The sequence below is a fragment of the Pollicipes pollicipes genome, unplaced genomic scaffold (assembly GCF_011947565.3).
Source record: "Pollicipes pollicipes isolate AB1234 unplaced genomic scaffold, Ppol_2.1 Scaffold_7231;HRSCAF=8579_pilon_pilon_pilon, whole genome shotgun sequence".
Taxonomy (NCBI): Eukaryota; Metazoa; Arthropoda; class Thecostraca; order Pollicipedomorpha; family Pollicipedidae; genus Pollicipes; species Pollicipes pollicipes.
In genome coordinates this window covers 40,392,142-40,408,755 of record NW_023597034.1, presented here as the reverse complement: position 1 = coordinate 40,408,755, position 16,614 = coordinate 40,392,142, and the positions used below count along the sequence as shown (strand labels likewise).

Here is a 16,614-nt window from a genome sequence, read left to right as displayed (position 1 = left end):
GTCACGCGTGGCAGGGCTCGCGGGGTAGAGGCCGTGGGGAGTCACGGCGTGGGCCAGAGCTGGCTAGTGCGCGGGTGGGCCTGACGCGGCGTGGGGTAGACTCGGCGTGGGTAGAGCCTCGGGTGGGACGTGAGCGGTGGGGCTAGAGCCTCGCGTGGGCCAGGCCGGTGTGGGCCTGAGTCACGGCGTGGGCAGAGCCGGCGTGGCTAGAGCTCGGCGTGGCCAGAGCTCGGGGGGTGGACTGCGGCGCGGGCCAGTGCCGCGTTGGGGTGTGTGGGCCAAAGCAGCGTGGGCAGAGCCTCGCGTGGGCAGAGCCTCGCGGGGCCAGTGCGCGGTGTGGGCCTAGCCGCCGGGGAGAGCCTCGGCTAGGCCTTCGGCGTGGGCAGAGTGCGGCGCGCGGCCAGTGCGCGGTGGGGCCTGAGCCGCGGCGTGGGCTAGAGCCTCGGCGTGGGCCAGAGTCACGGCGTGGACCAGAGCCGTGGCGTGGACTGGAGCCGCGGTGTGGGCCTGAGCCACCGGCATTCCAAACAGCATGGCCGCAGAGCGGGGGAGCGCGGTGCTCAATGCGTCAGACCAGCGTGTTGTCCCGACTGAAGTGAGCTGCGTGGTTGGAAGGCGTAACTGATTTGCTACTGGCGTAGCATCGTTCTTGGAGTGAAGTAATTATACCTGGCTGCAGACCCTTGGACTGACACCAGGCTGCAAAAATCAGGACAAACAAGTGACAGCTTCAGCGACCAACTTCGTGGTATCGTAATTGGCCAGCTAACGTCAGGCATCAACGGGTAAATATTATCGAAAATAGATGTTCATTAAAACACGGAGTGCGTTCATGTTATATTCGTACTGTTAGCAGGTGACAGGAAATTGGACACGCTTATCATATACTCACAGGTCCCGGAAGCGACCATGCTGTGCAGGAATATAAACCATGCGAGACGACACGTGAGTACACGGGTTGCCAAACAGACACGATCGCAACCAGACCCTCGGCGAGATCTTGCATTCCCTTCGTGGGGCCAGCTGGGGGCAGGTTCGTCTGTGGCGCCCGTCTCACCACCAGTGCACATGCGCTTGCTTGCTACCATACCGTGCGGCGCTGCCTGGAGAGGCCTCGCCTTGCAGGCGCGGCGGGCTCCGATCCAACAGCGCTCGCACTATATCCAAACCCAGCCCGCGACCCAAAACTACGGGCGACGGTCGCTCGCCCGGAGAGCCCGCTCGAACACTCGCCCCCACCGACTGGAGCGACGCTGACGTCGTCCAGCCGCCTCACAACTTCTGGTAGATGTAGGTGATGCCCTGCTTGGTGTCGAAGAAGTAGCGGTCTGTGACCCGGCGGTCCACGCGGCGCCACTTGCCCGCCTCCTCCAGGTCGTCCATGTGCCGCTCCAGGCGGTGGTACTCCGGCACCGTCACCAGGTACTCGAACCGCATCGAGTTGATGATGTAGCCGCCTGAGAGCGTCAGGTCAGGTCAGGTCGGGTCAGGTCGGGTCAGGGGCCGTGCAGTTTGCCTGTGCAGGCATGCACTCACACGCATCATACACTTCTGGGGTGCGGGGTGGTCGGGTTGGGGTAATCGCGAAGACACTTCCGGGGGCGGGTGGTCGGGTTGACAATCGCGAAGACACTTCCGGGTGTGGATGGTCGGGTTGGTAATCGCAAAGACACTTCCGGGTGCGGGGGTGGTCGGGTTGGTAATCGAGAAGACACTTCCGGGTGCGGGTGGTCGGGTTGGTAATGCGCAAAGACACTTCCGGGTGGCAGGGTGATCGGGTTGGTAATCGCACAGAACACTTTCCGGGGTGCGGGTGGTCGGGTGGTAATCGTGAAGACACTCCGGGTGCAAGGTGGGTCGGGTTGGTTATCGCGAAGACACTTCCGGGTGCCAGGTGGTCCGGGTTGGTTATACGCGAAGACACTGACTTCCGGGTGCGGGTGATCGGGTTGGTAATCGCAAAGACACTTCCGGGTGCGGGTGGTTGGGTTGGTAATCGTGAAGACACTTCCGGGTGCGGGTGGTCGGGTTGGTAATCGTGAAGCCACTTCCGGGTGTGCAGGTGGTCGGGTTGGTTATCACGAAGACACTTCCGGGTGACAGTGATCGGGATGGGGATCGCGAGGCTGACAGCACGCGATGCACCGTAGCAGCCATGTCTTACGGCAAGAACTTCAACATGTTCAAAACACAAATCGACCACAACTTGACTGTAATATTGGTGTTCGAAGCGGACCATAGTGTCGGTTCCAAGTGGGTAGCATATCCTTTTTATATATATATATATATATATATATATATATATATATATATATATATATATATATATATATATATATATATATGTTGCATTTTGACCATCTCACGTTAAAGATTACTTCTCTGGTGACCTCACATCACGAGGGTGGGGTCTGTCTCGCCGGTCGCATGTTGTGCAGTGGCAATTGCATGATCTGTTTGTTGTTTTTTTTGTATGATGGTGACGGGTACCATGCCTCTTATCTGCAACGTTTCAAGTGAAGTGAGGTGTCTGCTCCGTGGTGTGGGCAAGTAAAGTGATGTCGGTGAGAACACACTCCTTGTGAGTGTTGTGATGTGGTTTGTGCACCCACATGTTTTCGATGCCCCTGCCGCAAGTGCACAATTTAACGTCCGATGAGACTCAGTAGTCAAGTGAGTGCAGATTACTTTATGGGTTTCGCAGTCCCCGGCGGTACATCCGAAACAGCAAACTACATTGGTCTGCTTCAATTTACCTCCGGTTTGATTGAGATTATTTTTCATATGAAAGCAAGATGTTTTTCAGTTTTTTAGCATGTTACAAATGCTAATTTTTCCGTTGATCAGAAGGGGCGCAGGGTGTGAGGAGAATGCTATGCATTCAGGTTTTCTTCGGTTTTCCGAGATTAATTCACGGTATTTTTAAGTTTCAATATCTTATGACGGTTCCACCGAGAGTATTCCTTTCTCTGTCTTTTTAAGATAGTTATTGAATAAGGATTTCGTGACATCGCCAGTCAGTATTCGCGTGTCCATATTGATGATCATTTGACACAGCCGATCCAGTTCCCGATCAAAAGCTCTCCACGAAAAATAATTTTTCAAAGCCTTGTGTGTATCAACGAGAATATCCCTTTTAGCGTGGGTTATCATCTTATAGGTGTACTTGATAAACCGCATAAGCCGTTTTCCAATGGTAGTTGTTCATGTAGCATATTATGGATGTTCATGATCCGATAAAAGCTACATATAGAAAGGAACTTTAACAAAGCGCAGCTGCTTTTCTCCCCCGCATTTCTGATTCTTAAATTTGTAGCAGTAAGCACAGACAAATCTATCATGTGCAAATCATGTTTCAGTATATATTTTTCCGGCTATATACTCGATACCAATATTCACCCTGAAATAAAACGAGTCACTATGGTTCATCGAGTCACATCTAAAAATGTGTATATATATATTTTTATATATATATATATATATATATATATATATATATATATATATATATATATATATATATATATATATATATATATATATATATATATATTATATATATATATATATATATATATATATATATATATATATATATATATATATATATATATATATATATATATATATACGAACCATATATAATGCAATCTCCATGCATTATTTCAGGCAGCAAAAGTGCAAGCAAAAACGCTGCCTTCATATTTTGAGACGGCTATCACGTATCAGTGTCCAACACCAAGCCACGTCCAGCGGCTGGCTTTACCGGGTTTGCAGATCCGGATCATCTCGTCCAGAGCCTCGGGTGGCAGGTGTCCCTGCACGAAGCCGCCGGCGACGACCACGGCATCGTACGTGTCGGCCTTGACCTGGGTCTCGTGCTCCCCTATGGTGTCCTGCGGGCGCGACCCAGCTCAGCATCCGGTTCAAAAACGGAGGTCATGTCACGGATCGACAACTGGCCAGGCGGGATCCGTCTTAGGTTCGTGCGGTATACCCTGCACTACTGGTGTGATGGTCGTTTTGTGGCGTATCTGGCAAATTTCCCCGAAAAATTATCGGTTATAAGCATCGTCGCAACATCTAATCGAAATATCTGATCGACTCTATAGCTTAGCCTTCGCTCTGATCTCCCGTTTTTCATTACGCGGACTGATAAGGGGGTCGATGCGCCCCCCCCCCTGCCTGCCGTTTCCAACATAAGAAGGATAGAGCTCAGTAGAAAACACCAGTGAGTTTTTCAACGAGATCCCGCAATTGGTAATCGGCTTTATGTCACTAGGTCAAAAATGGACCTCATTATACCAAATTAAGAGTTACATTTTCTCAAAAATCAAACTTTTTCAGCTTAACATGCTCATATGTACAAGACCAAGCACCATTGCGGCACGAATTCCGACCAGGCAGATTTTGTGTTGAATTCTGAATTCAATGTCATGTGGTTGCATGCCTTTTTGCGGACATTTCTATGCTGTGGGGATTCGGGGAGGGACTGGGGTTGCATTACCCCGCTCCTAGTAGGGCTAACCCCCACAACCAGGACCCCACAACCCCCATCTTTGCACATATGGTATGAAAAATTGGCACGATATATGATGCATCTGGCTTTACTCGCTGATCCAAATCGTAACAAAACCCCACAAAGAGTTAAATGTACGCAATGGGGTTATGCCTAGGGTCAAGGTCATCATGCACTAACCGATTGCAAATTGATCGTTTACCTCGATGTATTTCCCGTAGATGCCTCTCTTCATAGCGACGCCCATCATCTCCTGGGAAGGATCAATCGCGTCCAGGTGGCGAACTCCTTCGTCGTACAACTGTGGGCAATTACGACAAAGTAGTGTTAGCACTGCTGGCAGTGTCCGGCCGTGCCATAGCAACAGTGACTGCGTTGTACTGCTGAAAGAAAGAATGGGTCATGTACGATAGCGTATCTTACTGGTTTCAGCTTGCTTATTCTGGTCACTGCACGGGCTGTTTGGGACAAGTTGGCATTATTCATATACAATTTGTCACTTGGACTGAAGCATCTTTTATTGGTGGGGGAGGGGGTGGGAGTGAGGGAGGCAGACTGCTCCAGGGTGCCTCCTGAAAAACTGGGACCTGCTCACAGCGGGCCTCCTGGGTAGTCCTTTTTCCAAAGTTTTTCACGTTCCCTCTCATATATTTTTTATTATATGCATCAAAATCCATGCGGATAAATTTCGACAGTATACCAGGGGGCATCTAGCTATTATAGGGGATTCCCGATCCAGCGAAGGGCGTCCCTATCTCAAAACAGGGCCTGCTCCTCTATAAAAGGGTCTTTTGATGCATAGAGATGCCTTTTAATCCGAGACACCTTCATCGGATGGGTTCTCTTGTCTCGATCTGGTGTAGAGAGATAGCTAGGAAGATAAGCGTCATCATTCATCGGCGTTAGTTTCGGTGCTGCGGTTGGCGTAATATTGCCAATACCAGTGCTGAGATCCCCTGTTTTATTATCTTTGAAACATTCGATAATACAGTTGCAGATATTGCAGAGGTGGTTGAAGCAGGCGAGGGGTGCAAATCGGACAACAAAATTTTGCGAAGAAGGGTTTTAATTTAAATATGAAGATCTACAAAAACAAGAATATGTCACAGACCAATCATGACGTCCAAGCTCAGACCATAAGCGGCAGAACTAATGCATCAGGTCATCAATATATAATAAATCATAGTATATTATAATAGCACATCATAGGTATACATCACAGGGACAAATCATCAGGGGCAGTGCATCAGTATATGCATATATACGAGCGAAAGATGTTTTCACATTTTGCACACCCTAACACGGTGACCAGCGTCTTTCAATGCCAACATTTTCGTGCATCCGACATCCTCTGATTTCAGGGAGCCCGAATGCCGACCTCGCATGATATAAACACATGGATATGCCGATTCACCGAATGATTCGATCGATGTTGGGCCCGTTCTCGGAACCGTGCGATTGAAGGCACTATCAATCATATGCCTTATTGGATATGCCCTAAGATATGCAGGGGTTCATTGCAGAATAATAATATGTATGTGTATTGCAGAATAAGCAAGATGAAATCCTGTGGTAAGAAATGGGCCTCTGGACCGTATGTGATCTCACAATTGACCGCATATTCGTACTTGGATTCCGACAGCATCGGATAAGAGCATACTGTGGTATCGCGTACAGAACAGGCATCCAGAACAGAAAAGAAGTGCTCCCGAGATAGCCGTTCACTTTCCTAGATTGCTCCCTCATTGGTTTATGCTGATGACGGTGAACCTGGAACAGTCAATCAGCGCCGTACTGCTGTTGAGGGTACTTCCATAATGATTGATCCAGTCCCTAAACAAAATTCCAGCGCCTGAGTGAGCTCTGCAGCCAAGAATAGCATCCAGTTAACTTAATACCAAAACATCCTAAAGCACCCGGATTTTGACTGGAATAATATCTTGCTTAATTAGCACGGAACATTGGCATACTTGTAGCAGATCGGTCAGGATGCAAGTTCTGGACCCATCCGCCTCCGGTCCGTGTTCCAGAGCCGCGAACTACACTTAAGCAAATGCACCAACGGCACGTACCGAAATGCATAACGGCGTTCGTTCAAACATGTTGCGTTGTATTGCAGCGGACGAAGTTTGAACGTTTAGGGAAAAAAATGAGGAGCTAACGAAAAGAGATAAGGTCATGTTTATAATGGAGACGTGGACGTTCAATTCGAGCATACCTTCAAATCTTAAGCATGCATTTCAAACGTATTTGTTGCCATAACACTCAAATGTCCCGAAGCTGTCTAATTTACTACGCAACAGGACAATTTACTAAGCTGGCATGTCTTCTGGTGTTTGTCCATGACCTGATATGCCTGTAATACATGACCCCTGTTTTCGATGAGTCTGAAAGTGTTCTGGACACCATAAGTGACCTGAATACGTCCAAGCCGATTCATGTAAGAAATCCAAACATCGGAATATCATGTGCCAATGCGCCTGGCGAAAAGCTCCAATATCAAACCCGAACCGACACACGCTACACCACATCTGACAGGGGTCGTCTGAGGCTGTGGCCTGACCTAGGTCTGACCGTGGTCGTCTGAAGTCGTGGTCTGACCGAGGTCTGGCCGAGGTCGTCTGAGTCGTGGTCTGACCGAGGTCTGACCGAGCTCGTCCGAGGTCGTCTGACGGAGGTCTGACTGACATCGGCTGGGTGGCCATGTCTGGTGGGGGCGCGGCAGTGCCCTTGCGGTCGTTTTTGTTTTAGTTTGCCTGGTCAGCCTGTGTGTGTTTACCGTCCCAACACCAGACCGCCGCGCCGCGTCTGGGAGGCCGCACCCGCTGGCCCCGGTCGTCGGTCCCGACCGGCTGACCAAGCGGGGCTCTGTGAAATGTACATGCTCACCCCTGACCTCGGGACCTGCCCGTCAGGTCTGGGCGGGTCGACTCTGAAACAAACGTGTGTAGCTCAGGCTGACGCCTCAGGTTAACCATGATTGTGACGAAAGGTCAACGGTGTATTCAGGAGGCCAACAGTGGGGTGAAGGCGGTGGTTTTTCCATGTGTACGTAGAATATCTAAGCGTAGGTTCATTTCAAGCGTAGAACAAAATGCAAAAGACGATGGGAATGCAAAAGCGTGCATAAATGCAAACGTTCCAAATTTGATATTACAACTATGGTAAATATGAGGGAATATCTATAAACTTTCCCGAATCAAGTGATGATCAAAAGGCAAAAGCGTGTATAAATGCAAACGTTTCAAATTTGATCTTACAACTATGGTAATTTGAGGGAATATCTGTAAACTTTCTCGAATCGAATCTAGAAACTTGCTCGAATCATAACGTACGTCTAGTTTGCAAATATCATGGGGTACAAGGGACCACTGCAGAACAACAAATATTAATAAACGGTGCAGACAGCGGCGCTTACTCCAAATTGTGGTGCTTGTTTCCGCTTCCGGCAACACCCTAGGCTGGTGGTGAATGTGGACAAAAAAATTGCATGGGAAAATGCAGGCTAATGATGCCCTAGCGTGGATATTGAAGCTGGGTATTTCCAGCATTGTAAGGTTTGGATTCCAGGGTAAGTTGACTTGTGTCCGGGTTTGCATTAGTTCTTCGCATCCATTCCAAAATATTTAGGTCTTTGCATTACAGTGTTAAGCTAATGTTATGAATTAGAAAAGGCAACGGGCGACCCAGCACAATATAGGGCAGACTAATATGCGTTCCATTTAGTTGATCTGAAGAAAATGTGAGCCAGGAGAATGCAAAATACATCCAATTCCATGCTTCATTGATACCTTTAATCATTCAGAGCGCTTCGGAGACCGACGAACCAAGTATAAAATTTCAGAACTCTTAGCATTCGAAAATGTTTAAATATATTCGCATGCTGCGATTCGGAATTCTTTCGAAACACATAAATCGTATCGACTGACAGGCCTTCATAGCTACATACCAGATACCATCCGCATGATTTGACGTATCCGTCTCCGCAACATGTGAACTCACTACGACGCCATAGACATTTCACCAACATTATCTAACCTTATAGCTGAGCCATCGGATACCCACTAGCGTTCTCCGGATATGCTCATGCCACTTACGTCTCCTGCCGCTGTCACTTTTCAAGGGCTCGGATCAGGGACGATCAAGGGCTCGGCTGGAGAGCAGAAGGGCCCGAAGGACTGGCTGTAGATCACATGAAAAATTGCGGCCTGTTTAGATTCAACTATTTAATGTTCTAAAGCGTTCGCAGGCACCTCTTTCAGATGCGTCATCACCTTCGCCCATACGTTGACCATAACTCAGCGTCAGCCACGGGGCCCGCACGGCCTATGGAGACTGCAACGCCTGGTGTCGAGGTCGTGTTACTAAGATTTGCGAGCGCGCATGTTCAGAACTGCGGTACATAATTTGCATGGCTAATCGATCGTGACTAAATGTCGAATGCCTCCACACAAGCATGGATTAGCCTAGTTCAGGCAAATTGTTAGCCTATTTCGATATACAATTTATATTCGCGGGGTCCATAATATTTCCGTAGGACTCAGATAGAAATTCTGACAAAGCTTCTGAGTTCTATTGGTTAAGAAAGCATCCACTGGCCCATTGCAAAATGAAGAGCGCGGACAATTTATTTCATCCCGTTGTTGAACGCATGATTTGTTCGGTTTATTGGCTTGAAATCTGGCAGAATCTATATCGGGGTAGCTTCTTGCTTCTATTCCAGTTCTAAAAGGAAAGTTAAAAAGGCCAATAAAAGCACGCCCTCATTAACTACTGGGTCATATGCGGCTTTTTTCCGGGCATTTCGCCATCAGGGGGCCCTTTGTCAACCCTATGCCCCCCCCCCCCCCCCCCCACTTGCCGAAGCTCTGGCCGCGCACGTGCTCATGACTAAACAAATCGGGCGTTGTCTGCGTTTCTCTAATCACAGGTTGTCACAAAGAACCCTGAGTTTTTCACGCCGCACATTGCTCATCGTCTGGTCCCATAGGACAACACATTGTGCCAACCTCTCTGATGGTCTGAAAACATCATTGATCTGATCACAAAATGGCTGCGTGACAAGCGCTGGCACGTTCCATCTTGTGATCTATGACGCTTGGCACACATTCCAACACTGACATCAATCGGAGTCGCAGTTTCGACGTCAAAATGAGCGATGAGACACATGATATCAAATAGAAGTGATTGTATATATGCCAGCAGCAAGAATAAACTGCTTAAATAGGACCGTCGGTCACCCCTACTGTCAGTTTACGTCAAATGATACGACACGTCGCAGCCATGTCCACATACCAGCACGAACAAATATTTGTGGGTTAAACGCAAAGGAAGGTCTGCCCAGAAACATACAATTAGCGCTCGTGACTGACGGATGCCAAGAGGCTAATCTGATGAACAGTAACCACTTGGACTTGACTTTTGGTTGGCGCGCTTCGGCCTGTTGAGCCCTCAGCGTTCGTGACGGGCTTCCTTTTACCAGCGCGGGACTCCGACGCTTGTCCGGATGAATTGCGCAAAGTGGTGCATCCCCCAGTGTGCAGCCAAGCGACCGCGTGACCTAAGTAACCAACACGGGATGGGGTTTACCCGGAAGCGTCCCAGCGGCGACCACTCGTGACGGAGGCTGGGAGGTCAGTTCAGGCCGTGACCCTGTCCGACTCACGAGCGGGAGTCCCCCGTCAGGGGTGAAAAGAAAGCCACCGATAAGCAGGATATGGTGGGCGACAAACATGGACATTTTGCGAGACTTTAGTGACAAAATTGAGAAATGGGAACAAATAACAACAGACCATCCCAGTTAAACGAAGCTCAAATCCTTGTGTTGGTCTGTACTCGCCAACGCTAGCAGCGTGAGCATATATAGAGCACGTGTCGAAGTGTTGGCGTTTCGCTGCATGAGCAAGTTGAGCCAAAATATGTTGTTAAACATAGCAGCTTTAATCAGGATAGTTTGGAGCAGGTGACAAAAATATGCTACAAGCTATAATGTACCAGTGCGGATGTCACAGATCAGTAGTGACGCGGTGTTTTTCCCATGTCCCTCAGGTCAGTGTTTTCCACAGACCTTTCAGCCAAGCGTCAATTCACATACTAAACAGCATAAAACGCCAGACAACTAAGCGTATTACTAGTTGCAAGAATCGCAACAGACCACAGCATATTGCGACGAACGTGATCAGTTTGCCGCGCAGCGCTTTAAATTGTCGTGCCATTTGATAACGATGGCTTCGAATGCCCGCCACGCGATTGTGAATCGGGTTCAGTGCAAGACTGTAGACTACCTTTGGCTGTGTTTATGTCATGAGGTCATGCGGTTGAAAGACAAGCAATCGTCAGTTTATCTAAGGCGCTGTTCGTTTCTCCTAGAGCTACCATGACGGACGCTCCTGGTAATAGCGTAAAACCCCTGTCGATCTAGGAGGTCCGTTGTTTGTCTGCCCGAACTGTTCCTTCAGAAGTCAACAAAGGATCTCGGATCGACGCATATGAAGGACATATGAAAAATGACAAGTCAAATGACACACGCTGCCGTCCATGGAGAGACTCGTCAAGTGGAGGTCGTGATGAGAGACTCGTCAAGTGGAGTATGTGATGAGAGACTCGTCAGGTGAAGGTCGTGATGAGAAACTCATCAGGTGGAGGTCGTGATGAAAGACTCGTCAAGTGGATGTTGTAATGAGAGACCCGTCAGGTGCAAGTCGTGATGAGAGACTCCTCAAGTGGAGATTGTAATGAGAGACTCGTCAGATGGAGGTCGCGATGAGAGACTCGTCAGGAATGACGCAATAAGGGCTTTGATGCAAACCGTGGCCCTGCCCCAGATGGTACACGTGGCGTGCCAGTGACCACTAACCTGCTGGCCGACGAGTCCGGTACCAGCAGCGATGTCCATCACCTTCAGCTCGTCGCGGGGTACCGAGCCATCCTTCGGGTACATGCGGTTCACGGCCTCGCACACCAGCCGCGGCGCGTCGTAGTTGCCGGCCGCAAAGTCCTGCCGGGCACCGACCGGGCCTTCAAATACTTGGTCCGGTACGTGGGCCCCAAGTGACAGGCCGAAAGAGATGGGACAAGAGCACGCGTCATCCACGATTGTCAAATATTTGTAGCATGAACGGTGCGGGCAAAAACGGGCACATTACTACCATGGTACTAGCCGCACCCTATAATTTAAATTAAACGCATTTTGTCAACAAGTATATCGCAGTGCCTCACTTCCACATTGGGAGATGAAGGGCCCATGGCACAGCCTTTTTCAGGTAGAAAACATTGTGTTTTTTTCATGATTACAGAAATACGGGCATGGATAAGATGAACAGATGTCACAGATGGATGACTGAACTATCAGCTTTTCGTACAGGTCTGAGTTTGCAGCCAGGAAGGCAGTGTGTTCTTTTCCTAATATTCTGGCTGTGAAAGACCGCGTTGTGCAGCCACGTTGCAGGTAGATAGCGTTGCTTATTTGACAGGCACTGTAGATGTGAACTTCTCATCGTGGTGTTAGAGAAAGACATCGACGCGCGATATTAACTTCCCAGCTATAAATCCGAGCCGGTATAAGAAACGCATGCGTGAAAGCCTGGGAGCATATCGTGACTTTGCAAGTCCACCCATTCCATCCATCAATTACGCTGGCATGGCATGTATCGTTTGGCGTAGTTTCCTACAGCAAATATGCTGTACCCTGTTGTAACGAAAAATGATCAATTCAGTGTTACCATCGACTTGTAATTTTTGTTCTGCATCACAGAATTTAAGTCTGTCTGAGATTGGGATTCATTACATCTAAGCTAGGAGGAACGGAAGTTTGCTGTCATATTGCAGATAGACGATATGGTTCATTGCATATGCATGGGAAGGTTACATTTCACTATGGACTTGGACTCCGATCCTCGACAGTCATGAACTATGTTATGCCAATGAGAGTCAGGCTCGGCTTGTGCGGCCTGCTGCGGTGCAAGAACCCTGGAAATCAGGCTTGGAGTTTCTGGTCGCAGTTTCTGAGCCCTTTGATAAATCACGAGCTGTGATTTATCCTTGGAAAATAATTGACCATTAACAATCTGACGGTTGACAGCATTTTGTAATGAGCACTTTGTTCCAAGTATGGTGGTGATCTTATTAATGCATAGCGATACTGAAAATATATCCACGTTTAAACATTGTGCAGACTTGTTTTTCGTGACTGGCAGACTTCTGTTTTTAGGACGAAGCTTCTGGCAAACAAGCAGACTGCTAGCTTATTCTATCCTTATACCTGTGCTCATATCTGTAAGAAGAAAAATGTGCATCCATGCTCACAGACATACAAATAACTTTCTCCAATGCGCAAAATTCGCGGATTTGCCCGTTTGGCTTGGTTGCCCGCTGGCGTGTCTGGCCCATGACGAACACCATTAACCACCTCACTTTTTCCAGGGATGTGTGGAACAAGTGCTTGAAGCTACCTCCTTTCCTTATGATGAGCGATTGCAACCGCGGCAAGAGGGCCTCCCAGCTGGTAACCATGACTACGGCGGAGTGTTCGAATGATAGCTATAGACATAATCCGCAGAAGGCTGTCATCACGATTCTTGACATAATCATCGCCGTTCTGAATAACCACCCCTGGCAAACTGATCTATATAGATGTATTTTGGATCTTCTCGCTTTCAGTTTATGCTGCTTTTTTATTCACTGCATGCTAAAAGTCACATCTTAAGCCGCGAAGAAAATGCTAAAATTACACGTGCAGAACAATGCTGAATTGTGTTTATTTCACAAACTCGCTCCACTTCAAACTTCAAACGATGATCCTACCCAGACCCCACAATCCGGACCTCGACCACGCCGTAATGCTGCCTGCTTTAAATTTGCTCACCTTGTCGAAGCAGCTGGCAATCAGCCCATGACCTTCGCCAGCTGACACATGCGGCCCTATCAGCCGCATCTGCATACGTCCTCACCTCGTCATAACAGTTGGCAATGAGCCGATACCCCTCGTCAGCTGACATTTGCGGTCCTATGAGCCGCATCTGCCACAGCGCATTCGGCTCGTGCTTGAACTCGGGCGGACATTCCAGCACGGGCATGGTGGCGACGGTCAGCCTGGACTGCACTCGGGGCGGGCGCGCGTCACGGACTGGAGCCCGCCGCCGCCCCGCCGCCGCCTTGTGCGTGCCGGCAGGCCCGGGCCCGTCACGGGACCTGCGGCGCGTCACTCCCAGTGCCACCCGCGGCCATGTGGGCGTGGGGGTGGGGGCCTCACATAAAAAGGCAACCGTGTTTGTATCGGCTCGGGTCAAAACAGATGCCGGCCATTGGCGGCTGGCGTCAACGCGTGCCTAGACCCGACGTGTATATTTGCATGAACGGGGCCTCACGAATGACGGTGCAGCACTTTCGGGCTCGCTGTTACTGGGGCGTGACACCATTGTACGAATACAGATCGCAGTCATGGTGAATGTTCACTGACGGTTTGGAATGCTGGATGCTGGAATCGGAGACGTGCAGCAGCGCGGTGGCGAATCCAGCGCAGCTTCCGTCCCAAGGCCCGGCTGGGTCAAGAGATCAGTCCGCAAGGCAACCATTCAAAGAATCAGGTAGCGAAAACCCAAGTGGGCAGATGAGTAAATAAAACGGTGTTACGTGCTCCCCAAAACTCAAGTGGGCCCATGAGTAAATAAAAACGGTGCTACGTGTTCCCCTTCGACCGCCAAGGGACCGAATTTCAGCTACAAGGTATTTTTCATTGGGGGATTATTCATGTGACCCCAGCACCGCCGGTAATGTTCTAAAGGATGGCGGCGAATGCTAAACAAATATCTTGTGATTCAAGGCTGAAAAGAAATACCTCGTGCAAACACCGAACCCTACGTCGAATGAGATAGCGTCATATTCGTATTCAAATTCAGCATCGAGCTTAGATTTCTACCAGATTTCTTCCATGGCTCAACCTCGCCGAGATATTTACGAATATGCACTCCTGTTTCTCTACATCCCCAAGTCTTCTCTATGCAGGTCGCTAACATGTCAAGACTGTGGTATTTATATCAATATATGTGTATATGTATCAAATATATTTATGTGACTATGTATCACGAATAGTTATTTATGTGAATATATATTCATCTTTAAATAGATATAAAAACACCACGGATGCAAATTCCGTCATTGCCAGTTAAATATAACTTCAGAGACACTTATATCCATATCACATTTCCCCCATACCCATAGCACAGACACACTTCCTTCAAAAATAATATGCGTTATTGTATTATGCACATATTTTGTAAGCATCATTTATTATATCATGCAAATAATATCCGTTACGACCAAATACTTCATATGCCTCAGTATATCGTCTATGGTACACCTATGTATTGGCGGTCGTATACCAAAGTAATGTCCTCTGGAAGCTGGGATGGCTTTTAGCTGGGAATATGTACCTATATTACGGTCTCGCCCTTCTTAAAACGATGTTGACGGCATCAGAGCCAAGTCACTCGCTGGCGACCTTATTACCAGATATGACATTCACCACCGAACCGCTATGTCCGACGAGATAGCATTATATTCGTATTCAAATTCAGCATTGAGCTCAGAGTTTCCGCCAGATTTCTTCCGTGGTCCAACCACGTCGAGATATTTACGCATATGCACTTCCGTTTCCTCTACTCCGCCTAGTATTCTCTATGCAGGTCATTAGTAGGTCAAGACTGTCGTGCATGGCATTCCTTCGTTTTTAAATAAAAAAAGAGTCTCCTGCTACTGCTCGTCATGTTCACTTTCGTCACACTCAGCGAAAACTGGGTTTGAGGCCAATTTCAGGCAAAACGAAGTATCTTACCATTTCTTCGGTTATCAAACCATTGCAACATAATCATCATCATGTCAATGCTAGTGCCGTCCACTTCCTTCACACCGCCAAAGATGGCCTCTCAAGGTCAAAGCTCAAGGTCATGTCAGACGGGGCCCTTGGCACTTATTCTTTTTCAGAAGAAATGCAACTACCTGGATACCATGGTGATGCTTGTGATGCCTAAAAAATCGCGATCGATATTTATTTTACAGGATCATGTGAGCATGCAACCATCGCAGCATCCTGGATGCAGTTGAATAATCGCTTTTCATTGCTCGCATATTCAAATTATCTTAACAAATGTTAGTGCATTGCGTTTCAAAAGTATTTCTGCACAAAAAATTTCAACCAGCTCGTTTTTCGTGGATGGGAACCTCCAGGATATTGTTCATCCTGCCTCGGCCAGACAGTGATAGATCTTCAGCCTTGGTCCGGCAATGACATCAAAAATCCGATTCAGGAACTCATGAAGAAACCCCAAAGACCTAAAAAATCACACGCAATCGAGCGTGCTCGTCCTTCTCAAGCAACCAAAGTAAAATAGACGACCGGTTTTAGTTTCATTGCTGACATGTCCTGTAAACTCTTGGCAAAAACGCATGCTATGCGCTCTCTATTCCAAGCATGCGCAGCGCAATTTTCGCTGAATTTTTACATGTCACATGACAACTGCCAACGCGCAGGTCTGTTCAACATGCGCATAATCATTCCATGCATAATCATTACATAATCATTAGTATTGATACAAAAACGGCACCTACCGCACAAAACAACACGAAAACCAGGTAACGCAATGTGTACAAATTGGCCTGCCCCAAAACCCCTTACATGACGCGCATTACATATCGCCCCACACAATGCTGTTTATTCTTATTGTTTTTGTTCTAGTTCTATCACGTTAAAATCGGATATATATATATATATATATATATATATTATATATATATATATATATATATATATATATATACCAACCGTTCGGGCTTATCGAAGCACGTTTCGGACACATGCCACTGCATTGCTTGGAAAGGGAGGAAAATTTTAGATTATGGGGCAAACTGGAAAAAAGGTAATATTGATGATGGCATCGTCATTTCTTTTAGAATGACCAGGAGACAAACTTTTGAATAAAAACCAAGTGTACCGATGGAAAGTGTATATATATATATATATATATATATATATATATATATATATATTATATATTGCAGTTCAGACAAGTACACAAAAAACGGGCCGTTCAACACGCCGC

General features: G+C 47.7%; 1 protein-coding gene across 3 annotated transcripts in view; it reads right to left on the bottom strand.

Annotated features, from left to right (window-relative positions):
• Nucleotides 1-825: 825 nt before the first annotated feature.
• Nucleotides 826-16,614, bottom strand: part of LOC119110477 (methyltransferase-like protein 27) — a 74,580-nt gene continuing 58,791 nt past the window's right edge. For 2 of the 3 annotated variants that reach the window (XM_037234316.1, XM_037234315.1), the window contains exons 2-5: nucleotides 11,376-11,516; nucleotides 4,722-4,820; nucleotides 3,767-3,896; nucleotides 826-1,457 (exon numbers count right to left, since the gene is read on the bottom strand). In XM_037234316.1, the coding sequence (XP_037090211.1) occupies nucleotides 1,273-1,457; nucleotides 3,767-3,896; nucleotides 4,722-4,820; nucleotides 11,376-11,516 (555 nt within the window). In that variant the 3' untranslated portion in view covers nucleotides 826-1,272. Of the gene's footprint in view, nucleotides 1,458-3,766; nucleotides 3,897-4,721; nucleotides 4,821-11,375; nucleotides 11,517-13,467; nucleotides 13,666-16,614 lie in introns of those variants that run through there. The other variant, XM_037234314.1, reaches the window with a different exon arrangement.